This window comes from Oncorhynchus clarkii, chromosome 16 (assembly GCF_045791955.1).
Source record: "Oncorhynchus clarkii lewisi isolate Uvic-CL-2024 chromosome 16, UVic_Ocla_1.0, whole genome shotgun sequence".
Lineage (NCBI taxonomy): Eukaryota > Metazoa > Chordata > Actinopteri > Salmoniformes > Salmonidae > Oncorhynchus > Oncorhynchus clarkii.
The window spans coordinates 54906781-54929979 of record NC_092162.1 but is presented as its reverse complement, the minus strand read 5'-3'; the positions used below and the strand labels follow the sequence as shown (position 1 = coordinate 54929979).

General features: G+C 40.8%; 1 protein-coding gene and 1 long non-coding RNA gene across 2 annotated transcripts; both read right to left on the bottom strand.

The window, feature by feature from the left end:
- Positions 1 to 4535: 4535 nt before the first annotated feature.
- On the bottom strand, positions 4536 to 11281 carry LOC139368764 (prostaglandin E synthase 3-like). The gene is made up of 8 exons (XM_071108081.1): positions 11098 to 11281; positions 7448 to 7561; positions 7247 to 7316; positions 7021 to 7119; positions 6022 to 6159; positions 5836 to 5892; positions 5604 to 5631; positions 4536 to 5439 (listed from the first exon to the last, which is right to left on the bottom strand). Coding segments are annotated over exons 1-8 (528 nt in total). The 5' UTR covers positions 11100 to 11281; the 3' UTR covers positions 4536 to 5419.
- A 7907-nt stretch (positions 11282 to 19188) lies between these two features.
- On the bottom strand, positions 19189 to 22652 carry LOC139368763 (uncharacterized). Its single transcript, XR_011627014.1, has 2 exons — positions 22446 to 22652; positions 19189 to 20097 (listed from the first exon to the last, which is right to left on the bottom strand). It is a non-coding gene; the product is annotated as an uncharacterized lncRNA (long non-coding RNA).
- Between the last annotated feature and the right edge of the window lie 547 nt (positions 22653 to 23199).

The following is a 23199-nucleotide window of genomic DNA, read 5'->3' as shown; positions in this document are numbered from 1 at the left end:
GGTTGAACCGACGGATAAATTAAGATAGTTCACTCAGGCCGTTTACTATTGAAAATAATGATCAGTTCCGGTCGACTTAACGGGGTGGGTCTCCCATAAACACCAATGCAATAGCAGTTGTGTCTGGTCTACTTAGTTCATTGACTGTCATTTGACAAAAAATAAATAAAACAGCGAGTGGGTTGTCTCGCTTCCTCTTCAGTCTCTGGAGTTTACACACTGCGGGCAGCCAGGAGAGCTCTGGGTCCTAGCACCGGAACAGTCCATATTAGGATAATTGTAATCTGAAGTAGGCAACGATACAAAACCTAGATTGCTGATACGATGTAAATCAAATCAAATTGTATTGCTCACATACAGGTTTAGCAGATGTTATTGTGGGTGTAGCGAAATGCTTGTGTTTCTAGCTCCAACAGTGTAGCAATATCTTACAAGTAATATCTAACAATTTCACAGCAATTCACACAATACGCACAAATCTAAAGTAAAGGAACGGAATTAAGAATATATACATATTTGGATGAGCAATGTCGGAGCGGCATAGACTAAAATACAGTAGAATAGAATACAGTAAAAACATATAAGATGGGTAATGCAAATGATGTAAACATTATTAAAGTGACTAGTGTTCCATTATTAAAGTGTCCAGTGATTCAAAGTCTATGTATATAGGGCAGAAGCCTCTGAATGTGCTAGGGATTGCTATTTAATGGCATTGAGATAGAAGCTGTTTTTCAGTCTCTCGGTCCCAGATTGATGCAGCTGTTCTGACCTCGCCTTCTGGATGATAGCATGGTGAGCAGGCAGTGGCTGGTGTGGTTAAATTGGCCATCAAAAGACTTTGTAGCCACCGGTCAGCCATATTGGCACTCTCCAGTTGGAGCAGTCTTCCATAAGAATTAATAAAATTATACAGGACAAAATTCTACATTACCAGTCCAAAGTTTGGACACACCTACAATTTTTTTATTTTTTTGTTTTACAATTTTCTACATTGTAGAACAATAGGGAAGACATCAAACTATAAAATAGCACATGTGGAATCATGTAGTAACCAAAAAAGTGTTACACAAATATTTTATACTTTTATACTTTAATCTTTTATACTTTATTCTTCAAAGTAGCCACAATTTGCCTTGATGACAGCTTTGCACACTCTTGGCATTCTCTCAACCAGTTTCACCTGGAATGCTTTTCCAACAGTTGAAGGAGTTCCTACATAAGCTGAGCACTTGTTGGCTGTTTTTTCTTCACTCTGTGGTCCAACTCATCCCAAACTATCTCAATTGGGTTGAGGTCAGGTGATTGTGGAGGCCAGGTCATCTGATGCAGCACTCCATCACTCTCCTTCTTGGTCAAATAGCCCTTACACAGCCTGGAGGTGTGTTGGGTCATTGTCTTGTTGAAAAACAAATGATAGTCCCACTAAGCGCAAACCAGATGGGACGGCGTATCGCTGCAGAATAATGTGATACACATGCTGATTATGTGTGCTTTGAATTCTAAATAAATCACAGTGTCACCAGCAAAGCACCCCCACACCATCACACCTCCTCCTCCATGCTTCACAGTGGGAACCCCACATGCAGAGATCATCCGTTCATCTACTCTGTCTAACAAAGACACAGCAATTGGAACCATAAAAAATCTAATTTGGAATCATAAGACCAAAGGACAGATTTCCACCAGTCTAATGTCCATTGCTCGTGTTTCTTGGCCCAAGCAAGCCTCTTCTTCTTTTTGGTGTCCAAAAAGCTATTTGACCATGAAGGTCTGATTCACAGCCTCCTCTGAACAGTTGAGGTTGAGATGTGTCTGTTACTTGAACTGTGTGAAGCATTTATTTGGGCTGTAATCTGAGGTACAGTTAACTCTAATGAATTTATCCTCTGCAGCAGAGGTAACTCAGGGTGTTCTTTTCCTGTGGCAGTGCTTCATGGTAGCGCTTCATGGTTTTTGCGACTGCACTTGAAGAAACTTTCAAAGTTCTTGAAATGTTCTGGATTGACTGACCTTCATGACTTAAAGTAATGATGGACTGTTGTTTCTCTTTGCTTATTTGAGCTGTTCTTGCCATAATAGGGACTTTGGTCTTTTACCAAATAGGGCTATCATCTGTATACCACCCCTTACCTTGTCACAACACAACAGGTTGGGTCAAACGCATAAAGATGGAAAGAAATTCCACAAATGTACTTTTAACAAGGCACACGTTAATTGAAATGCATTCCAGGTGACTACCTCATGAAGCTGGTTGAGGAAATGCCAAGAGTGTCTCTCTGACTATGAGAAACAATATTCTCTGGTCTTATGAAACCAAGATTGAACTCTTTGGCCTGAATGCCAAGCGTCACGTCTGGAGGAAACCTGGCACCATACGGTGAAGCATGGTGGTGGCAGCATCATGTTGTGGGGATGTTTTTCAGCGGCAGGGACTGGAAAACTAGTCAGGAAAATAAATGAGAGATCCTGGATGAAAACCTGCTGCAGGGCGCTCAGGACCTTAGACTGGGGATAAGGTTCACCTTCCAACAGGACAACAACCCTAAGCACACAGCCAAGACAATGCATGAGTGGCTTCGGGACAAGTCCCTGAATGTCCTTGAGTAGCCCAGCCAGAGTCCAGACTTGAAAATAGCTATGCAGCGAAGCTCCCCATCCAACCTGACAGAGCTTGAGAGGATCTGCAGAGAAGAATGGGAGAAACTCCCCAAATACAGGTGTGCCAAGCTTGTAACATCCTAACCAATTAGACTCGATGCTGTAATCACTACCAAAGGTTATTCAACAAAGTACTGAGTAAAGGGTCTGAATACTTATGTAATTGTGATATTTCAGTTATTTATTTTTTGTAAAAAAGCAAACATTTCAAAAAACCTGTTTCTGCTTTGTCATTATGGGGTATTGTGTGTAGATTGATGAGGGGAAAAAAACAATTTAATCAATTTTAGAATAAGGCTGTAATGTAAAATGTGGAAAAGGTGAAGGTGTTTGAATACTTTCCAAATGCACTGTAAATAATTGGATGTATGGCCTACCTGTACTTTTAGACTACACACAAAAATCCAGGTATACCATGTAATTTAAAAATAGGTATGCATGTTAGTGTAATTACAGATGAATAGGGGAAATGACTGCAAAATCATGTAAAAGTATATTACAATACTTTACCGTATATATTGTCTCAAATTTCAAGCAGCTGAAGAGCAGACCACATAGACAACCAATAGAGTAAGTTTAAATGTAATTTTATTGAACATTCTGGCTTGTAAGGAACATTTACACGATTTTGCTGACATTAGTTTCAGGCTGTACATATCAAGTATTTGTGTATTACAGCCTGATTAATCGACTAATCATCATTCAGCTCCATCTGGATTTTATGTTTATGTCTCATGTGATCACCTGCTCTTTCAACGCGCAACCCCCTATTGTCTCGCAGTTCCTAATCTTTTTACACATCTTTCAAGGCACAACTATTTAATTATTCTCATTCAATACCGAAGACAAAGGCCGGCTCAAGGACCGAATGGGATGTCTCTTAGAATCATTAGAGCGCAAAAGGTGTCTGGTCAGAATGCTGCTACAGAAAGTGATGCTGAGATGGCGCGGAGTTGGGAGGGTGACGTTTAATTCATAAACATTACAAATTGCCAGACAAATGAAATTGTATGTTGTGCCATTTTTCCCCACAGTATACTATTATATGGCCCTGTTCAAATGTTATGGTAATCAATTAGGCATATGATTGTACATTAACTACATTGACATTGAATGTTTTTGTACAAACAGTTTGTTGGCCATATTTTACCCTCCCTATGTCCTATGGTAGCAGGTGGTCATCTGCATCTCGGTCAGTGATGTCATTCTCTCTATTTCACAAGAACATTTCCAACTTTTCATACTGAAAGAACCTATTTTGATAACCAACGGTACAATATATACTCAAACGTTGATTAGACCAGGTTATGTAGCCTATAAATAAAAGGGAACTAGCGCGCACGCAAGCTCTGGTGTATGTACAACCCCCTCTGGTGCTGGGGCGCAGAGCATTCATTTTAGGGAAGGGGTGGATGAGTGATAAAGGATCCACCCCCTTTTTTAAATTCTCTCCTAAAATGACACTCAAATCTAAATGAAAGCAAACATGGAGCAGAATTATTTCTAGGCTATTTACCTACAGTGAGAAGCTGATCAGATGTCTGATGGTTGAGAAACACACCTCTATGCAGTATTCTTGGTTATTTGTTTTGGTAAACAGTGATTAATAAAGTACAGTAGCCATGTCCTCCCATTTCCAATTTATGAAAAGTCACACCACTGAAAGCAGTGTCTTTTCAAAAACGTATTTGGCATGAAACATGCATAGCCAGTCTTTAAACACTTGCACCATAGGAAACACAAGTCTTAGTTTCTTAGAACGATGTAGACAAAAATATATATTTTCCAGTGTAACTCAACATCATTTGAAGTGCTTAAGCCTGTGATAACTTTACAGGTTTGACATACACACCAATAACTACACATTTACCTCATTTTCTTGACAGTGCAAGTTTAATTTGGTCAATACACAGGTTTACCATGTCATAACCCCCATCACCACACAAGACCCAGGAGTATTGTAATGTACTCTGACAACTCTAAACAGATGGAAAGATTCTTGAAGGTAAAAAAAAAGAAAAACAGATGTTTGCCAAACCGAGCTTCAAGCCTCCTTTGATTTTGCCTTCATGTGATCTGCTGTTAGATAATATCAATATGGAATTAGTAAAAAATAAAACTGGTACCATAAAATTTATATCCGAGAACAACATTAAGACAGAATTTCAGAACATTCAAATCTTATGAACATTGATATAGTGTTTTAGCGATTTAACAGATGAGGAGGAAAGGGGAAACATGTAAGTTTAAAGGCTAAGGTACTGAAACTTTTAACTGTTTCTCTGATCACTATCTATATGCCACAGGAGGCAGCTCACAAGAGGGAACCAAACAGAAATTGTAACCTGATCAACTAACTTCAAACACAGATCCATGAGGCGGGGGGTGTAAAACATTTGTCCGTTTAATTACACTTCATAACATTAGTCAACTGCTCATAAATGCCTTCACATGTATTGTTTTCTAGGTTGAGGATGATTACTATACAGTACTTCAGAACAAATCATGAATGCTTACTTGTAACAATTAATAGTAAAACAGGATATGCCAAGAGTGCAGCACTGCAAATGGAAGTGGAGACTGCTGGTCCGTACAACACTATAGACATTAACCTTCAGTGGACTGATTGGAAAAGAGCTCTGGATTTAAATATGGCTACTGACTCATGTACAGTGTTTTTACCCACTGCCTTCTATTTCAAGATAGTCTTGATGATTCCTCCTGCCTTCCATCCCGACTTCCTGGATTTTGAGACCTTTTATTCCAAATCAGGCATTTCTGAAAATAAAACCAATAGTTAAAAATAATGTAAAGTAAACATGGTCAAAAAAATATACTTCTCATGGCACATTTTGCATCATTACATTTTCAGGGTTAAGGGATGTCGGGGTATAAAATTTCATTTGAAAGCTCAGTATCTGGTCAGAAAACATTTCGCTTACTTTCATCGTCACTATCTGCAGACTCGTCCTAAACAGGAATAGAAAAAAAGCATATATGACCATTGCAATTAAGGTTTTGCAAGTGCATATTGTGTCCCACACATTCTGAAGAGACACTGATCATTCATTAGCAAACCCATACACAAGAGGGACACGACTAGAGTGAGACATGTTTTTGTATTAAGCCAAGTGATACTGAGGGAAAGAAGGAACTCCACAGAAAAGCTCTTACATCATCAACATCATCTAGATCAGGTAGGCAGTCTTCCCCTCCCATGTTGTTCATCATCTGCAATCAGAATCACACAGAACAGCCGGAAACAAATATCATCATGTTGGCATATATTACTTGTACAATCTTTGCCCAACCTTTCATACAGCATTCAAGTGCAAGTTCAGTTTGCCCCAGGGCCCTTACTTTAGCCATCGCTTCTTGTGTGTTGAATGCCATATCCCCATCTCCCCCCTCTGGGAAATTATCGAAGTTGCCTAGTTCCTCGTCTGAGTCGCCCTCCCAGTCCTTCCAGTTGTTAAAGTCGACGCTGAGCCAAGTTAACTGTTGAGGAATATCTTACATGACAAAAAGGCATTGCAGATGCTCGTTTGGAGGATGTCATCTTCCAGGCTCCTTACATGCATTTAGAGTTCAGTGTTCCAAAATCAATTATGCACCAAATACAGAAAATGTGCATTTAAATTAACTATATAGATATATTAGTTAAACATATAGATAACTAATATAACTACATACGAAAGTATGTGGACACCCCTATGTGGACACCCATTTCAGCCACACCCATTCCTGACAGGTGTATGAAATCAAGCACACATCCATGCAATCTCCATAAAACATTGGCAGTAGAATGGCCTTAATAAAAAGCAACATCAGCACAAGAACTGTTGGGAGCTTCATGAAATGTTCAATATTCTCAATATGCTTATTACTCTCAAATTTTGTAAACAAATTTGTTTCCATCCCTGTCAGGAAGCAGTTCTCCTGGAACTCTGTAGTGAGTATTACAACTGAGGACAGAATTATTTTACATGCTTCAGCACTCGCCAGTCCTGTTCTCTGAGCTTGTTGCCTAAAACTTCCTTGACATTACCACTTCACAAAAATAGCACTTAAAGTTGACTGGGGCAGCTCTAGCAGGGAAGACATTTGAACAACTGACTTGCTGGAAAGGTGGCATTCCATGACGGTGCCATGTTGAAAGTCACTGAGCTCTTCAGCACTGGCCATTCTACTGCCAATGTTTGACTACGGAGATCAGATGGCGGTGTTCTCAATTGTATACATCCGCCAGCAACGGCTGTGGCTGAAATAGCCAAATCCACTAATTTGAAAGGGTGTCAAGATACTTTTGGCCATTTAGTGTATATATTATGGAAAAAAATATTATACACCATCACTAACCTTAGCCTTCTCTTTCGTTAGCCTAGGCCACGCTTTCCCAGGTTCAGCTTTTCTTAAACAGCACAACACTGACCGATCTGTGCGTTTGTGTATGGATTCCTGTGTGTACAAGAGAGATACATTAACATTTTCATGCTGCAAACCTAAGTCCCCTTAGTTATATCTTGTCAGATGCAATCTGCATCTTGTCCTGAAGACAGGAAGACAATGCAATGAAGTTACTCACATTTTGATCAATGCCTTCGAAAAGGTCTACTTCGTTCTCATGTTTGACTTGATCAGTTCCTCCAAGACAACTGGTAAAGGGAGGGGTGAAAGGAAATTCAGCATAAATGTGACTAAAACTGAATCAGAGGAATTATCAAATGCCTAGAGCAGTTAGCCAAACTTCTCCTTTAAACCTCCACTGACAGAACTTATAACTCACCTGAAAACAAACTTTGCTTCCTCGAAATTGATCTTGACATCCTTGCTGTCCGCTACGCAGAACTCGATGTAGACGGAGTCCCGCCTGTCATACCACTTAGCAGTCGCCGGATGCCTGGGAACACAGATGAAGAAACTCAATGAAAGACATCTGCAACGTTGTCCCCCACAGTTAAGGTTAGCCGCTTACCCAATCAAAAGCCCTGGATTAACACAAGTTGGCGCTAAACTAGAGGATAGGGCTACTGCAGACAACCCTGAGTCTACGGCTGAGAACAGGAACAAGTTCAAGAAGTCCCGCTATGACCTCCGCAGTCATTAAACGAGCTAAAGGACAATATAGGAATAAGGTGGAATTATATTACACAGGCTCCGCCACTCACCGCATGTGGCAGGGGCTACATCCATTGCGAATTACAAAAGACCCAGCGGTGATCTGCCCAGATACCTCTCTACCAGACAAACTCAATTAAATTTTATGAACGCTTTGACCATGACATCCTTCCGAGTGTGAGGGCTGTCACTGACCCAGAAGATTGGGTGATCTCGCTCTGAGACCGACATACGTAAAGTCTTTAATCAGATCAATTCCACAAGGCCCGATGGTATTCCTGAGCACGTTCTCTGAGCATGCGCATAATAATTGGCGGATATAATCCCCACGTTTTAAGATGACCACTACCATTCTTGTTCTCAAGACCTCTTAGACATCATGCCACAATGACTACCACTCTGTAGCACTCATCTGTAATCATAAGGTGCTTTGAGAGGCTGGTTATGGCACACATCAACTCCATCATCCCAAAACACTAGACTCACTCCAATTTGCATACCGCCCCAACAGATCCATAGATGACAACCTCAATTGCACTCCACACTTTCCTCACCCACCTAGATAAGAGGAATACCAATGTAAGAATGCTGTTCATTGACTACAGCTCAGCATTCAACACCATTGTCCCCTCCAAGCTCAGAACCCTGGGATTGATCATCTCCCTCTGCAACTGAATCCTGGACTTCCTGGTGGAGCGGCCCCAGGTGGTGAGGGTAGGCAACATCACCTCCACCACATTAACCCACGGATCAAGAGATTCAAGTTCATTTATGTCCAAATCACGAAAAACTCAACGGTCCACACACATGCACAGTCGTGAAGGTGCGACAGCACCTCTTCCCCACCAGGAGATTGAAAAGGTTTGGCGTGAACCCTCAAAAAGTTGTACAGCTGTACCATTGAGAACATCTTGACTGGCTGCATCACTGCTTGGTATGGCATTTTTTATTTAACTAGGCAAGTCAGTTAAGAACAAATTCTTATTTACAATGACAACCTACCAAAAAGGCAAAAGATATCCTGCGGAGACAGGGGATCAAAAAAAATATTTAAAAAAATAAATAGGACAAAACGCACATCACAACAAGAGAACACAACTACATAAAGAGAGACTTAAGACAAGGCAGCAACACACAACACAGCATGGTAGCAGCAACAAGGTAGCAGCACAAAATATGTTACAAACAGCAATAGCATTGCTCTCCATCACATGGCGCTACAGATGGTGGTGCGGACAGCCCATTACATCACTGGGGCCGAGCTCCCTGACCTGTATATCAGGCGGTGTGAAAGGCCCGGGAAAAAAAGTTAAAATCCCAAGCCATAGACTTCTCTCTTCTTCCGCACAGCAAGCAGTACTGGTGCATCAAGTCTGATTAACAGGCTACTGACCAGCTTCTATCCCCATGCGACGGCAGGTATCCTAGTGGTTAGAAGGCTGGGCCAGTAACCGATAGGTTGCTAGATCAAAACCCTGAGCTAACAATGTAAAAAACTGTCGTTCTGCCCCTAAACAAGGCAGTTAACCAACTGTTCCTAGGCCGTCATTGTAAATAAGGAGTTGTTCTTAACGGACTTGCCTAGTTAAATAAAATGTAAAAAAAAGACACAAGACCGCTAAATAGGTACACAGACTGAGTTGACCTTTGTATTTTATTCTCTATGCACACTCACAGGGCCCTAAACACTAGGCACTCCAACACACTCCATAATTTGATCATGCACATTTATACTGACTCTACACACATATACACTGCTGCTACTCTGTTTATCATATATTGTGATGCCTACTCATCTACCTCTCAGATTCAAAGTGTTTAAGTCACATGTACAGGCACGATTATAGGATACAGCATGCTGGACTAAGTGAAATAAAATAACAAGCTAATAAAAAACCATAACCCTGCACATTGTAAATATGGTACTGGAACTGACCCTGTATATAGTATGCTTGCTTACTTTATTGTGTTTTTACATCTTGTTTTTGTTCTACCCTTTTATTTTTAGTATTATATTATTTATCACTGCATTGTTGAAGTCAGAGATAGAGACATTAACTTGAAACGTGCAAACTCAACTGATATAAAAACATTAAATGTTTATGAAATTAGCTACTTCCTGCTTTAGTGTTCTCATGTGATGCTGTAGTGAAAAATAGCCTCAATGCACCAATGAATGATCAAGATTTGATTAAGGCCTGACTGACTAAATAGTGATCTAGATAGCTAAAGTTACACATTCCTTCCATATTCTTGTTCAAAGTCAAAAGTAAGCATTGTAGGCTGTCAATGACATGGGATAAACCAGAGCTTTAAGACGACTTTTGCCCTCACTGCCTAAGATTAATCACATTTATCTTACCATACTGACAATTGATGTTAAATGCACTTCACTACTTTAGGACATCCATTAATGAGCATTATGTATCATTGGCTAGTTAGCCATCTCTTGGCTTCCTTACAGTTAGCAGCCGGCAGTAGGATGACCAACCTTTCATTTTGTCGAGATTAACTGGACATTATCTATGTGCATAGTATGTATGTAAACATTTTGTTAATTTAAACTGTCAGTCATTCATCATTAGAATAAAACTAGTTACTTATAACCAGAGCACTTCGCTAACTAGTGTGTTAAGGTTACTAACATGTCATGATTGGATTCAGTTCAAATGTGGGAAACAACCATGGGGATCGATCAACATGCTAATACAATAGTTAATTAATCAGTTGCGTTAGGTAACTAGCAAATATATTTTATAGCTAACGTTAACTCAGGGGGGGAAATGGAATGCACACCACATGCCATGCGGTGCACTTGACCATTACCTAGCCAACTTCCATCATTAGCTAACGTTAGATAACTAGCGTATATTTGGCTAGCAGGGGAATTTAGCCCATGACTGAACAATGTGAGCATAGAAAGAAACCTCGTTGTATTCAGTTTGGTTAAACAGTTTCTAAATCTGGTTAACGTTAGTAGCTAGTTCAATCCTTGCCGTTAGTTACTAGTACTAGCTTTTTTTTTTTGCATTTATTTTCTAACGTTACTAGCTAGCTAGTTAGCAAATCAACTGACCGACATTCGCATGATTATATTCAATGACTTGCATTTAAATGAGCTAGCTTGGTAGCCAACAGATACCTAACAAGGCCCATCGTCGCTAGGCGTCCCTCCCGCCTTTCGTAAAAGCACGTTGGTATGCTAGGTAGCTAACTTGCCATAACCTTAACGAAACCAACGACGTTAGCTAGCTAGTGGCGCTAACGTGCTCTTGCGGACTACATTTTACAGAAGCTCGCAATTCATCACAAACTTACATGTCTTGTTGTAGATGCGTGATAGCTTTCTCCTTGGGGATACAAAATTAATTTACAATACTGTCCTTAAGGGGATTTCGTTTCAATGGGCTGTACAAAAATGTGCTATATCCATACACTGCAAAGCCACCGTTTCTATGAGTCGCGGACTGTGTATCTTCTTTTTCTGTGGATTTTATATCTCGGTTGGCAACCAACTTTAAGGTGCATTACCGCCACCAACTGGACTGGAGTGTGGACCAGAGACAGTGGAGGTCTAAATCCTACCAAATAATATCGTCTTCCTAAGGAAACGAATTACATAATTAAATACCACATCCCCTGAAAAGGTCTTCAGCAGTTCATTTAATCCTGGCTCTTCAACCCCATTACTCCTCAAATCTAATAACAATTGCACTGAAATAGAACGATGTTCCACTGTCTCCATCTCCTCCTGAATATGATCACACCTCCCAGTCGATGTTTCCCCACCACTTTCAATGTACTATTTAGCCCTGTGGGTGCCAGTCTCAGCCTGTAGACCTCCCTGCCCCCACCCTCTCCTGGATCTTATACAGGTGTCTTCCCTTACTATCACTGTTCCACAACTCTTGCCACTCATTTTTAACCACTGTTCTTATTAATCCCTTGACTTCTGCTTTACTGATTGAAAATTCCATCTCAACATTAGGACGTTTAAGAGCCTGTTTGGCAATAATATCCACTTTCTCATTCCCATCTACTCCCACATGAGCTGGTACCCAGAGGAACGTCACAAATACCGCCATTTGTTTCACCCTATACAAACACTGCAAAATCTCATACAATACATCCTGTCTGCTCTAAGACATACATGAATTTAAGCGCATCAGTGCTGCACAGGAGTCAGAGCAGATGACTACCCTGTCTGGCCTCACCACCTCCACCCACTCTGCAGCCAATAGTATGGCCAACAACTCCCTTGTGTAAACAGATAAATCATCCGTTGCTCTTTTCGTCACTGCCATCTTAAACTCAGGAACAATAAAAGTTGCTCCTGTCATCCCTGTTTTAGGGTCCTTGATCCATCTGTGAATATCTTCAAGAAAGCATAGTACTGTGTTCTTAAATGTTCCCTTACAACTGAATCTACTCCTTCCTCAACATCTCTTACCCTCTCAAGCAACCCTAGATCTATCACTGGTTGAGGAAGACATCAAGGTAGGATAGCAAGAAGAACCTCTGGTATTGCGACTTCTTCTTTGATGAGGTTTAACGGCAGTTGGCATTCAATAAATGTTGCATTACCGCCACCTACTACACTGGAGTATTACACCTTTATACTTTGCTTAATTTAAAAATAAACTCTACCATCCAACTACACTCACAATTAAAAATAAATAAATACCATACTCCACTATTTAAATCTATTTAGTCCAACAGCCTGAAAGAATGGGACACCACCACTTAACACACCCTGTAACTCTGACATCAAATCTTGCACACACAAAATACCTCTCTGCAGCTGCCACCACAACCTTTATTTCTGCGACTTATGTTCCATCCCTGCAGTACAGTTGATAACCATTGCTATAAATGCCAAAAATCCAATCTTACTGGAACATATATCACTTGCTGATTAATCCCTCTGTACTGGTACAGATCTACAGTGCCCTCCACTAATATTGGCACCCATGGTAAACATGAGCAAAATGGGTGAAAAATATTCAAAAAAAATATTCACAAAAATCAAACCTTTACTTGAAGTAAAATGATTGAAAAAAATTATTGTGAAATAAATATTTCTCTCCAAAACATGTCTGCCACAATTACTGGCACTCCGAGAAATTCTTATGAGTAAAATCTAACTGAACTATATTCCCATTCATATTTTACGATTTTAAGTTCACCTGAGTGATTAGGAATGCTTAAGTGGTAAGCCATGACTTGGTGTTTCACTGGGGTATAAATATGAGGTGACACACAGGCCAAGTTACCATAGCCATCAATCACTATGGGAAAGACCAGAGAATACAGTAATGATGTGCAACAAAAGATTGTTGAGCTGCACAAATCAGGAAATGGCTTTAAGAAAATATCTCAAACGGTTGAAAATGCCCATTTCCACAATCAGGGCAATAATTAAGAAGTTTAAAGCAACTGGAGAGGTTAACAATCGGCCTGAAAAAAGAATGTATGTCTATATTGACCCCACGCACAGTGAGGAGGATAGTTTGAGTGGACAAAAAATCTCCAAGGATCACAGCTGGAGAATTGCAGACGTCAGTTGGGTCTTGGGGTCAGAAAGTCTCCAAAACGATTAACTACTGCCACCTACATAACCACAACTTGTTTAAGAGGGTTGCCATAAAAAGCCTTTGCTGTCATCAAACCACAAACTCAAGTGCCTACAGTTTGCCAAACATTACTGGATCTTTCAATGGGACCGGGTTCCATGGTCAGATGAGACCAAAATAGATTTTTTTTTTTTTTTTTTTAACACCAGAGGTGGGTTTGGCATAGACAGAAAGATAGCCATACAGGAAAGTATCTCATCCCCACTGTGAAGTATGGTGATGGATCTTTGATATTGTGGGGCTGTTCTTCTTCCAAAGGCCCTGGACAATTTGTTAGGATACATAGTATCATGGACTCAATTAAGTACCATCAGATATTAAATCAAAACCTGACTGCTTCTAGAAGGAATCTTAAACTGAGCCGTGGTTGGATCTTCCAGCAGGACAATGAACCAAAGCACACCTCAAAATCAACACAAAAATGGTTCACTGATCACAGAATCAAGGTTTTGCCATGGCCGTCCCAGTCTCCTGACCTAAACCCCATAGAGAACTTGTTGGATGAGCTGAAGAGGACAGTCCACAATCGTGGACCTCAGAATCTGAAGGATCTGGAGAGATTCTGTATGGAGGAATGATCTCAGATCCCTTGCCATGTGTTCTCCAACCTCAATATGCATTATAGGAGAAGACTCAGAGCTGTTATCTTGGCAAAGGGAGGTTGTACAAAGTATTGAAAGAAGGGGTGCCAATAATTGTGGCACACATATATGAGAAAAATATTTGTTTTATGATAAGATTTTTTTTTCTCCTTTAAAATATTTAATTAAAGGTTAGAGTTTTATGAATATATATCATATATATAATACCAAGAGGATAAATATACATTTTTTTCACAGGCCGTTTTATTCATATTTACCAAGGGTGCCAATATTAGTGGAAGGCACTGTATACCACACTCCTTCCGTGGCCTCCAACGCAAGAGCAAACGCTAGTAAAACCAAATGCATGCTTTTCAACCATTCGCTGCCCGCCCAGCATCACTACTCTGGGCGGTTCTGACCTAGAATATGTGGACAACTACAAATACCTAGGTGTCTGGTTAGACTGTAAACTCTCCTTCCAGACTAATATCAAACATCACCAATCCAAAATCAAATCTAGAATTGTCTTTCTATTTCGCAACAAAGCCTCCTTCACTCACGCTGCCAAACATACCCTAGTAAAACTGACTATCCTACCGATCCTCGACTTTGGCAATGTCATCTACAAAATAGCTTCCAATACTCTACTCAGCAAACTGTATGCAGTCTAACACAGTGCCATCCGTTTTGTTACCAAAGCCCCTTATACCACCCACCACCAATCGCTACATATTTGTCGCCAGACCGCCTGGCTCCAGGTCATCTATAAGTCTATGCTAGGTAAAGCGCCGCCTTACCTCAGCTCACTGGTCACGATAACAACACCCACCCGTATCACCCGCTCCAGCAGGTATGTCTCACTGGTCATCCCCAAAGCCAGCACCTCCTTTGGCCACCTTTCCTTCCAGTTCTCTGCTGCCAGTGACTGAAACAAATTGCAAAAATCACTGAGGCTGGAGACTTATATTTCCCTCACTAACTTTAAACCTCAACCATCTGAGCAGCTAACCGATCGCTGCAGCTGTACATAGACCATCTGTAAATAGCCCACCCAATCTACCTACCTCATCCCCATATTGTTTTTATTTACTTTTCTGCTCTTTTGCACACCAGTATCACTACTTGCACATCATCATCTGCTCATCTATCACTCCAGTGTTAATCTGCTAAATTCTAATTACTTCGTTACTATGGCCTATTTATTGCCTTACTTCCTCATACCATTTGCACACACTATATAGAAGTTATTTTTTTCTATTGTGTTATTGACTGTGCGCTTGTTTATTCTATGTGTAACTCTGTGTTGCTGTTTGTGTCACACTGCTTTGCTTTATCTTGGCCAGGTCGCAGTTGTAAATGAGAACATGTTCTCAACTAGCTTACCTGGTTAAATAAAGCTGGAAGAAAAAATAATAATAATAATTTTTAACAATTAAAAACACACCACTCCTTTCATGATCCCTCCCCCTTGACCGATCTTCCTCTACTTTCTTCACTGCCTCAGAATATTACAACTCCTGCACTACTCTAACCCTGGAAACCTCAACCTGCCTCTCTCGCACAGGACATTTCTGGTCCCCAGCCCCATGGGCACCCATACAATTAACACGTACCACTACTTTCCCCAATGCTACACATTCCTTTGTCTCATTCCCTTCTGCACACTTCTCACACCTAGGAACCTCCCTCCTACACACTGCTGCCACATGCCCATAAGCTTGACACCTGTAACAACGTAATGTATTTGGCACAAAAGCTCGTACAGGATAATATATATCCTAACATTACTTTGTTGGGCAAAGACTCAACCTCAAAACTGAAAAGAACAGACAATGACTCTGTTTCACCACTCACCCCACCCTGTCTGCGTCGCACCAAACTACGAGCATCACAAACAGGAATCAATCTTCCCCTTTAGTTGGTCAGCTTTCACATTTACTGCTGCCCCAGTAATCACTCCATTCAATGTTGGCCTTTTCTTTAGAGCAAAACAAGTCACATCTCTTGCCCCCATTCGTTTAACATGGAGCACCTGCTCCCTCTGACCAACAGAAACACAAACAATTATCACAAGACCACATCTGGTTACCCTCACCAATTCCACAGAATCCAAATCTGTTACAACCACTATGAAACCACAAATGGATCAGCCAAAAATGGATCACTTTTTCAAAAAACTTCCCTCCTACTGTCAGACTCATCTTTATTCGGACCCTCGGTGCAACCCTCGGGCTCTGAGAACTTCACACCTCCAATACTTCACCCTCATTCACTTCAATTTCTCCTCGTCTTCAACTCACTCTGCTTACACATTATACCATTCTTTTTTAACAAACCATCTCCCTTAATGACTCAAGCTCACCCACTTCCTCCTGCTCTCTCTCAGAACTCCTCTGCCTCTCTTTTCCCCGTCATTCCTCCTCTGTATGGTATTGCGACTGATAGCGTGTTCAAAACAACTGGAAACTCAGAAAATCTCAGACTTAAGTGCGTTCAAGACAACTGGGAACTTGGCACCACCAATGACGCCATGACTCGGCTAATGCAAATTTAACGTTTCTAGAACATTCCAATAAATCTAATAACATAACATTGTATTTGTAACATGCTTAGTAGACAACAGGTGTAACAGTGAAATTAGTATGCCTCGTTAAATACAAACGGGTACTCGGACCTCGGGAAATCTCCGACTTCCGTGCAATCTGTGAACGCTGAAAAAACGAGTTCCAACTGGGAAAATTGATTTTGAACAGTCATCCAAATCAGAATTCCAAGTCTGGAACTCGGGCCTCTTTCTAGAGCTCCGGCTTTCTGACCTGAAGATCACCGGCGTCATGATTTTTCGAGTTCCCAGTTGTCTTGAAAGCACCATTACTTGCGGTTCCTTTTCCAACAATGTAATAGTATCCAGCTGAGCAGCCTGTGACTAAAAGTAGCCCGTCACTAAAACCAATCCTATCGCCATCTACTGGCCGTGGTTAATCCCTACAACACACATGAACTTCTCTTTCCTAGATTCCTTTCTGCTTTCTTTTCCTAGCTTCCTAGGAAAAGGGAGCAAGTAAAGAAAGGAATTAGGGAAAGAGGAACGGAAAGTAGGGAAGGAAAGGTAGCAAGGAAAATAGGAAAGGCAGAACAGAAATGGAGCTAGGAAGAGGTAAGGAAAGAAGGAAATTAATCTAGGAAAGAAAAATAGTAAAGGAAAGGGAGCTAGGAAGAGGAAGGGTCCTAGGAAAGGAGATAGGGGAGGAAAGGAGGTTAGAAAAGGAAGCTAGTCTATTAGGAAATGAAGCTAGGAACGGAGGAAATGGGCGCAAGGAAAAGAGGAAAGGAAAGTTAGCATCAAAAGGAGGAAATTAATTTAGGAAATAAGAGGATTTCACATGTAAGTGGTAGGGATCAATGACGGTATATATGAAAGGATAAAGCCATCGATTACGTGACACCAATTATTTTCTATGTGAAGACTCAAATAGCGAAATCAAGCCAAATTAAGTAAGTTAAAATGGTGTCTCATGGAGACACAACATGCAGTTTGAGATACTCCAGGAAAAGATGTTGCAGGGTAGCTCAGTGTTGCTGCCCAATCTCATTGAGTACCTGAAGTTGAAGGCCGACTGGGGTACAGTAGGCTACCATTAGAAATAATTATTTACACACAAGATTTTTCCATTCACTATAGATGGGTTAGCTGACAACACGAAGATTATGGACGTGCGTTGATGGGGAAGAAGTCCATCTGTAGTTATGATTCTGGATGGTCAGATAGCAAGCAACAATGACATGAAGCTACCATGTGGGGAAATCATAGGTCCATCTTGTTATTGATACAATGTCTTGTTTTGAGGAGCTTACCGGTGCTAAATTCCTGCACTTCAAATTTTCAACTTCTCCTGCACCTAAATATAAACAGTACTAGCACCTACAATTATTGCCGGCGCCTATTTTGGTCCAAGTCAAGCACTGCTCGTCATGTCTATGCTAAAATTAGCTAGTTAGTTAACCAACAACTAACTATGTACTTGAAAGAAATACTCATTGTGCAAATGTATTTACGTTTTCAATACGGGTGAAAGTAGATTAAAAAATACCGGTAGGTCAGGGACAACCAAGCGCACACATTTTATTAATAGCCTAGTGTAATACAGTGGAGGCTGGTGGGAGGAGCTATAGGAGGACGGGCTCATTGTAACGGCTGGAATGGAATTCATGGAACGGAGTCGAACATATGGTTTCCATGTTTGATGTGTTCAATACCGTTCCATCTTTATTCCATTCCAGCTATTAAAATGAGCCTGTCCTCCTATAGCTTCCTCTGGTGTGATCATAGAAACCCTATTAATTTCATATGATCTCTGTAGGTCTTAAAAGTGATATGACAAATATTTTCTAACATGTATTAGCTTTTAATGTGGCATAAGCACAACCAGTATTGAGGTTTTCATTTGATTGTCTAATAAAAGAAGATTATTTAGTGTAGAGGTGCTGACTAAGGGTTAAACTAAGCTATACATTTTTTTAAAATAAAGACAAAGGGAGTCATCTATCTCATCACCTGTTAATGTGGGAAAACCTACATAGAAAAAATTAAAACAATTAAAACAATGCATAGCTGAACAGCGCAGCTCAATCAGGTGTAAGAACACCGATTATCCAGTAGCAGCTCACTTTGTTGAAGCTAACCATCCCATCTCCTCTCTCAAATACCCAGGGATTGATCAAATTTCTCTACCAAGGAGAGGAGGTAACATTGAGATCCTACCTACAACTAGAGGGAGGCCAACTGGATATCTTATTTAAAAACATTGACCCCTTAGTGGTCTGAATTTTGACTTTGGCCCTTTTTATGAAGAATTATATTTTCCATAAAAAAAGTCTATAAATTAATATATTCTTTCTACAGTTTATCAGCATGCACCCAATATGTTCACCCTGTTGATGCTTATTATGCATTATGGTTGAACCGAAAGATTGTAAACAAAATGTGAAATTAAATGAACCTCTACAGGATCGGTGGGTCCCCCGTGGTATGGCTGAGCTAACGTAGGCTAATGTGATTAGCATGAGGTTGTACGTAACAATAACATTTCCCAGCACATAGACATACCTGATATTGGCAGAAGAATGACATTTGTTAAACTGCACTGTCCAATATACAGTACCTATTACAATGAAAGACTCCCGTGCTATTGTTTGAGGAGAGTGCACAGTTATGAACTTGAACTGTTTTTAATAAACCAATTTGGCACATTTGGGCAGTGTTGATACAACATTTTGAACAAAAATGTAATAGTTCATTGGATCAGTCTAAAACTTTGCACATACACTGCTGCCATCTAGTGGCCAACATTTAAATTGTGCCTGGGTTGGAATAATACATTATGGCCTCTCTTGCATTTCAAAGATGGTACAAAAAAAAGTGTTTTTCTTTGAATGATATTTTACCAGATCTAATGTGTTATACTTTCCCACATTTCTTTGCTTGACATCATGGGAAAATCAAAAGAAATCAGCCAAGATCTCAGAAAGAAAATTGTAGACCACAAGTCTGGGAAAAAGCTGCCAAGGATGAACCAAATGCTTAAAGGTACCACGTAGCACGCAAGCATAAACACCATGGGACCACGCAGCCTTCAGCCTTCATTCCGCTCAGGAAGGAGACCCGTTCTGTCTCCTAGAGATGAACGTACTTTGGTGCAAAAAGTGCAAATCAATCCCAGAACAACAGCAAAGGACCTTGTGAAGATGCTGGAAGAAACCGGTACAAAAGTATCTATATGCACAGTAAAACGAGTCCTATATCAACATAACCTGAAAGGACGCTCAGCAAGGAAGAAGCCACTGCTCCAAAACCACCATAAAAAGCTAGACTACAGTTTGCAACTGCACATGTGAACAAAGATAGCACTTTTTGGATAAATGTCCTCTGGACTGATGAAACAAAAATAGAACTGTTTGGCCATAATGACCATCAATATGTTTAAAGGAAAAAGGGGGAGGCTTGCAAGCCGAAGAACACCATCCCAACTGTGAAGCATGGGGTTGGCAGTATCATGTTGTGGGGGTGCTTGGCTGCAGGAGGGACTGGTGCACTTCTCAACCTAGATGACATGAGGGAGGAAAATTGAAGCAAAATCTCAAGACATCAGTCAGGAAGTTAAAGCTTGGTCGCAAATGGGTCTTCCAAATGGACCCCAAGTATATTTCCAAAGCTGTGGCAAAATGCCTTAAGGACAACAAAGTCAAGGTATTGGAGTGGCCATCACAAAGCCCTGACCTCAAATCTATAGAACATTTGTGGGCAGAACTGAAAAAAACTTGTGTGAACAAGGAGGCCTACAAACATGACTCAGTTACACCAGCTCTGTCAGGAGGAATGGGCCAAAATTCACCCAACTTATTGTGGGAAGCTTGTGGAAAGCTACCTGCAACGTTTGACCCAAGTTAAACAATTTAAATGCAATTAAATACTAATTGAGTGGATGTAAACTTGACCCACTGGGCATGTGATGAAAGAAATAAAAGCTGAATTCAATCATTCTCTACTATTATTCTGACATTTCACATTCTTAAAATACAGAGGTGATCCTAACTGACCCAAGAATGGGTCAGGATTTACTTGGATTAATGTCAGGAATTATGAAAAACTGAGTTTAAATGTATTTGGTTAATGTTTATGTAAACGAGATATTTCATTTTCAATAAAGTTGCAAACATTTCTCAAAACATGTTTTCACTTTGTCATTATGGGGTAGTGTGTAGATGAGTGAGAAAATCAATCATTATAATCCACTTTGAATTCAGGCTGTAACTCAATGTGGATTAAGTCCAGGGATATGAATACATTCTAAAGACACTATAGCCAAGATATCATTACCTATTGTGTACTGTTTCCTCATTATTTCTTTCGCTGCATTGTTGGGAAGGGCCCGTATGTATTTCACTGTTCTACAGTCATGGCCAAAAGTTGAGCGACACAAATATTAATTTTCACATAGTCTGCTGCCTCAGTTTGTATGATGGTAATTTGCATATACTCCAGAATGTTATGAAGAGTGATCAGATGAATTGCAATTAATTGCCAAGTCCCTCTGCCATGCAAATGAACTGAATCCTCCAAACACATTTCCACTGGGTCACTAAAGGACCACCTGACATCATGTCAGTGATTCTCTCGTTAACACAGGTGTGAGTGTTGACGAGGACAAGGCTGGAGATCACTCATGCTGATTGAGTTCAAATAACAGAACGGAAGCTTCAAAAGGAGGGTGGTGCTCTGTCAACCATGGTTACCTACAAAGAAACACATGCAGTCATCATTGCTTTGCACAAAAATGTATTTATCGGATCAAGAACTCCAAGAAGAGGGGTTCAATTGTTGTGAAGAAGGCTTCAGGGCGCTCAAGAAAGTCCAGAAAGCGGGAGGACCGTTCCCTAAAGTTGATTCAGCTGCAGGATCGGGGCACCACCAGTACAGAGCTTGCTCAGGAATGGCAGCAGGTAGGTGCATCTGCACGCACAGTGAGGTGAAGACTTTTGGAGGATGGCCTGGTGTCAAGGGCAGCAAAGAAACCACTTCTCTCCAGGAAAATCATCAGGGACAGCCTGATATTCTGCAAAAGGTACAGGGACTGGACTGCTGAGGACTGGGGTAAAGTCATTTTCTCTGATGAATCCCCTTTGATTGTTTGGGGCATTCGGGAAAAAGCTTGTCCGGAAAAGACAAGGTGAGCGGTACCATCAGTCCTGTGTCATGCCAACAGTAAAGCACCCTGAGACCATTCATGTGTGGGGTTGCTTCTCAGCCAAGGAAGTGGGCTCACTCACAATTTTGCCTAAAACACAGCCATGAATAAAGAATGGTAACAACACATCCTCCGAGAGCAACTTCTCCCAACCATCCAGGAACAGTTTGGCGACGAACAATGCCTTTTCCAGCACGATGGAGCACCTTGCCATAAGGCAAAAGTGATAACTAAGTGGCTCAGGGAACAAAACATCAATATTTGGGGTCCTTGACCAGGAAACTCCCCAGACCTTAATCCCATTGAGAACTTGTGGTCAATCCTCAAGAGGCAGGTGGACAAACCCCACAAATTCTGACAAACTCCAAGCATTGATTATGCAAGAATGGGCTGCCATCAATCAGGATGTGGCCCAGAAGTTAATTGACAGCATGCCAGGGTGGATTGCAGAGGTCTTGAAAAAGGATCAACACTGCAACTATTCACTCTTTGCATCAACTTCATGTAATTGTCAATAAAAGCCTGACACTTATGAAATGCTTGTAATTATACTTCAGTATTCCATAGTAACATCTGACACATAAGACACTGAAGCAGTAAACTGTGGAAATTAATATATGAGTCATTCTCAAAACTTTTGGCCACGACTGTACACCTGTTTACAAAGCATTTCACAAGATTTGATTCGTTGCCAAACAACCCACCCGTCTAGAATGGGGGATCCTGTTTCCTGTCAATGCCTGCAGTACCACGGTCGGCCTTGAACATCCGTGGCTTCCAAGAGAGGGTACAGTCGCTCTCCCCTGGTAGGGATTAACCACAGCCAGTAGATGTCGATAGTATTGTCTAATCACAGGCTGCTGCAGGGTTGCAGCTGGATGCATCTCAAGCATTCACCAGTTGCTCATGAACTGGTTAGGACACAGGAATTAAAGTTCAGGAGACTACTCCCCTTTAGTAGAAACCCTAGATAGGAGCATGTTTGACCCAATTCCGTAGTTGACCTGGCCTGACCACCGATCTAAGATTATTCAATTTCTTGCCTTTATCATTAGGAGAATGGGGAAACAGACCATCAGTGGTTAACATACATTTGAAGCACTCTGGGTTATGTCTGGTCTAATATCACAGGTATCAGTCAGGTATTTCTAGGATATCAAATACCTTTACTGTCAGTAATCTTTCAGAGAACAAGTGCCTTCCAGTTTCCTTGTTTCATCAGTTACTCAGAGGTGCGGTTTACACTGGAAGTCTTTAGATTAGTCATAGTAACAAAACGGCTCAAGATTCCCAGCACCAGCTCACTAAAACGCAATACTTTGTCTTAAATTTGTGGTACATTGTTTGCAAAAAAATATTTAACCACAGCAATGAAAAGTCCTACAATACCATTTCAGCAGAGGGACTTCTGAAAGTTCAGTAAAACAGAGCAGAGTTTACACCAAACTGTATTCCATA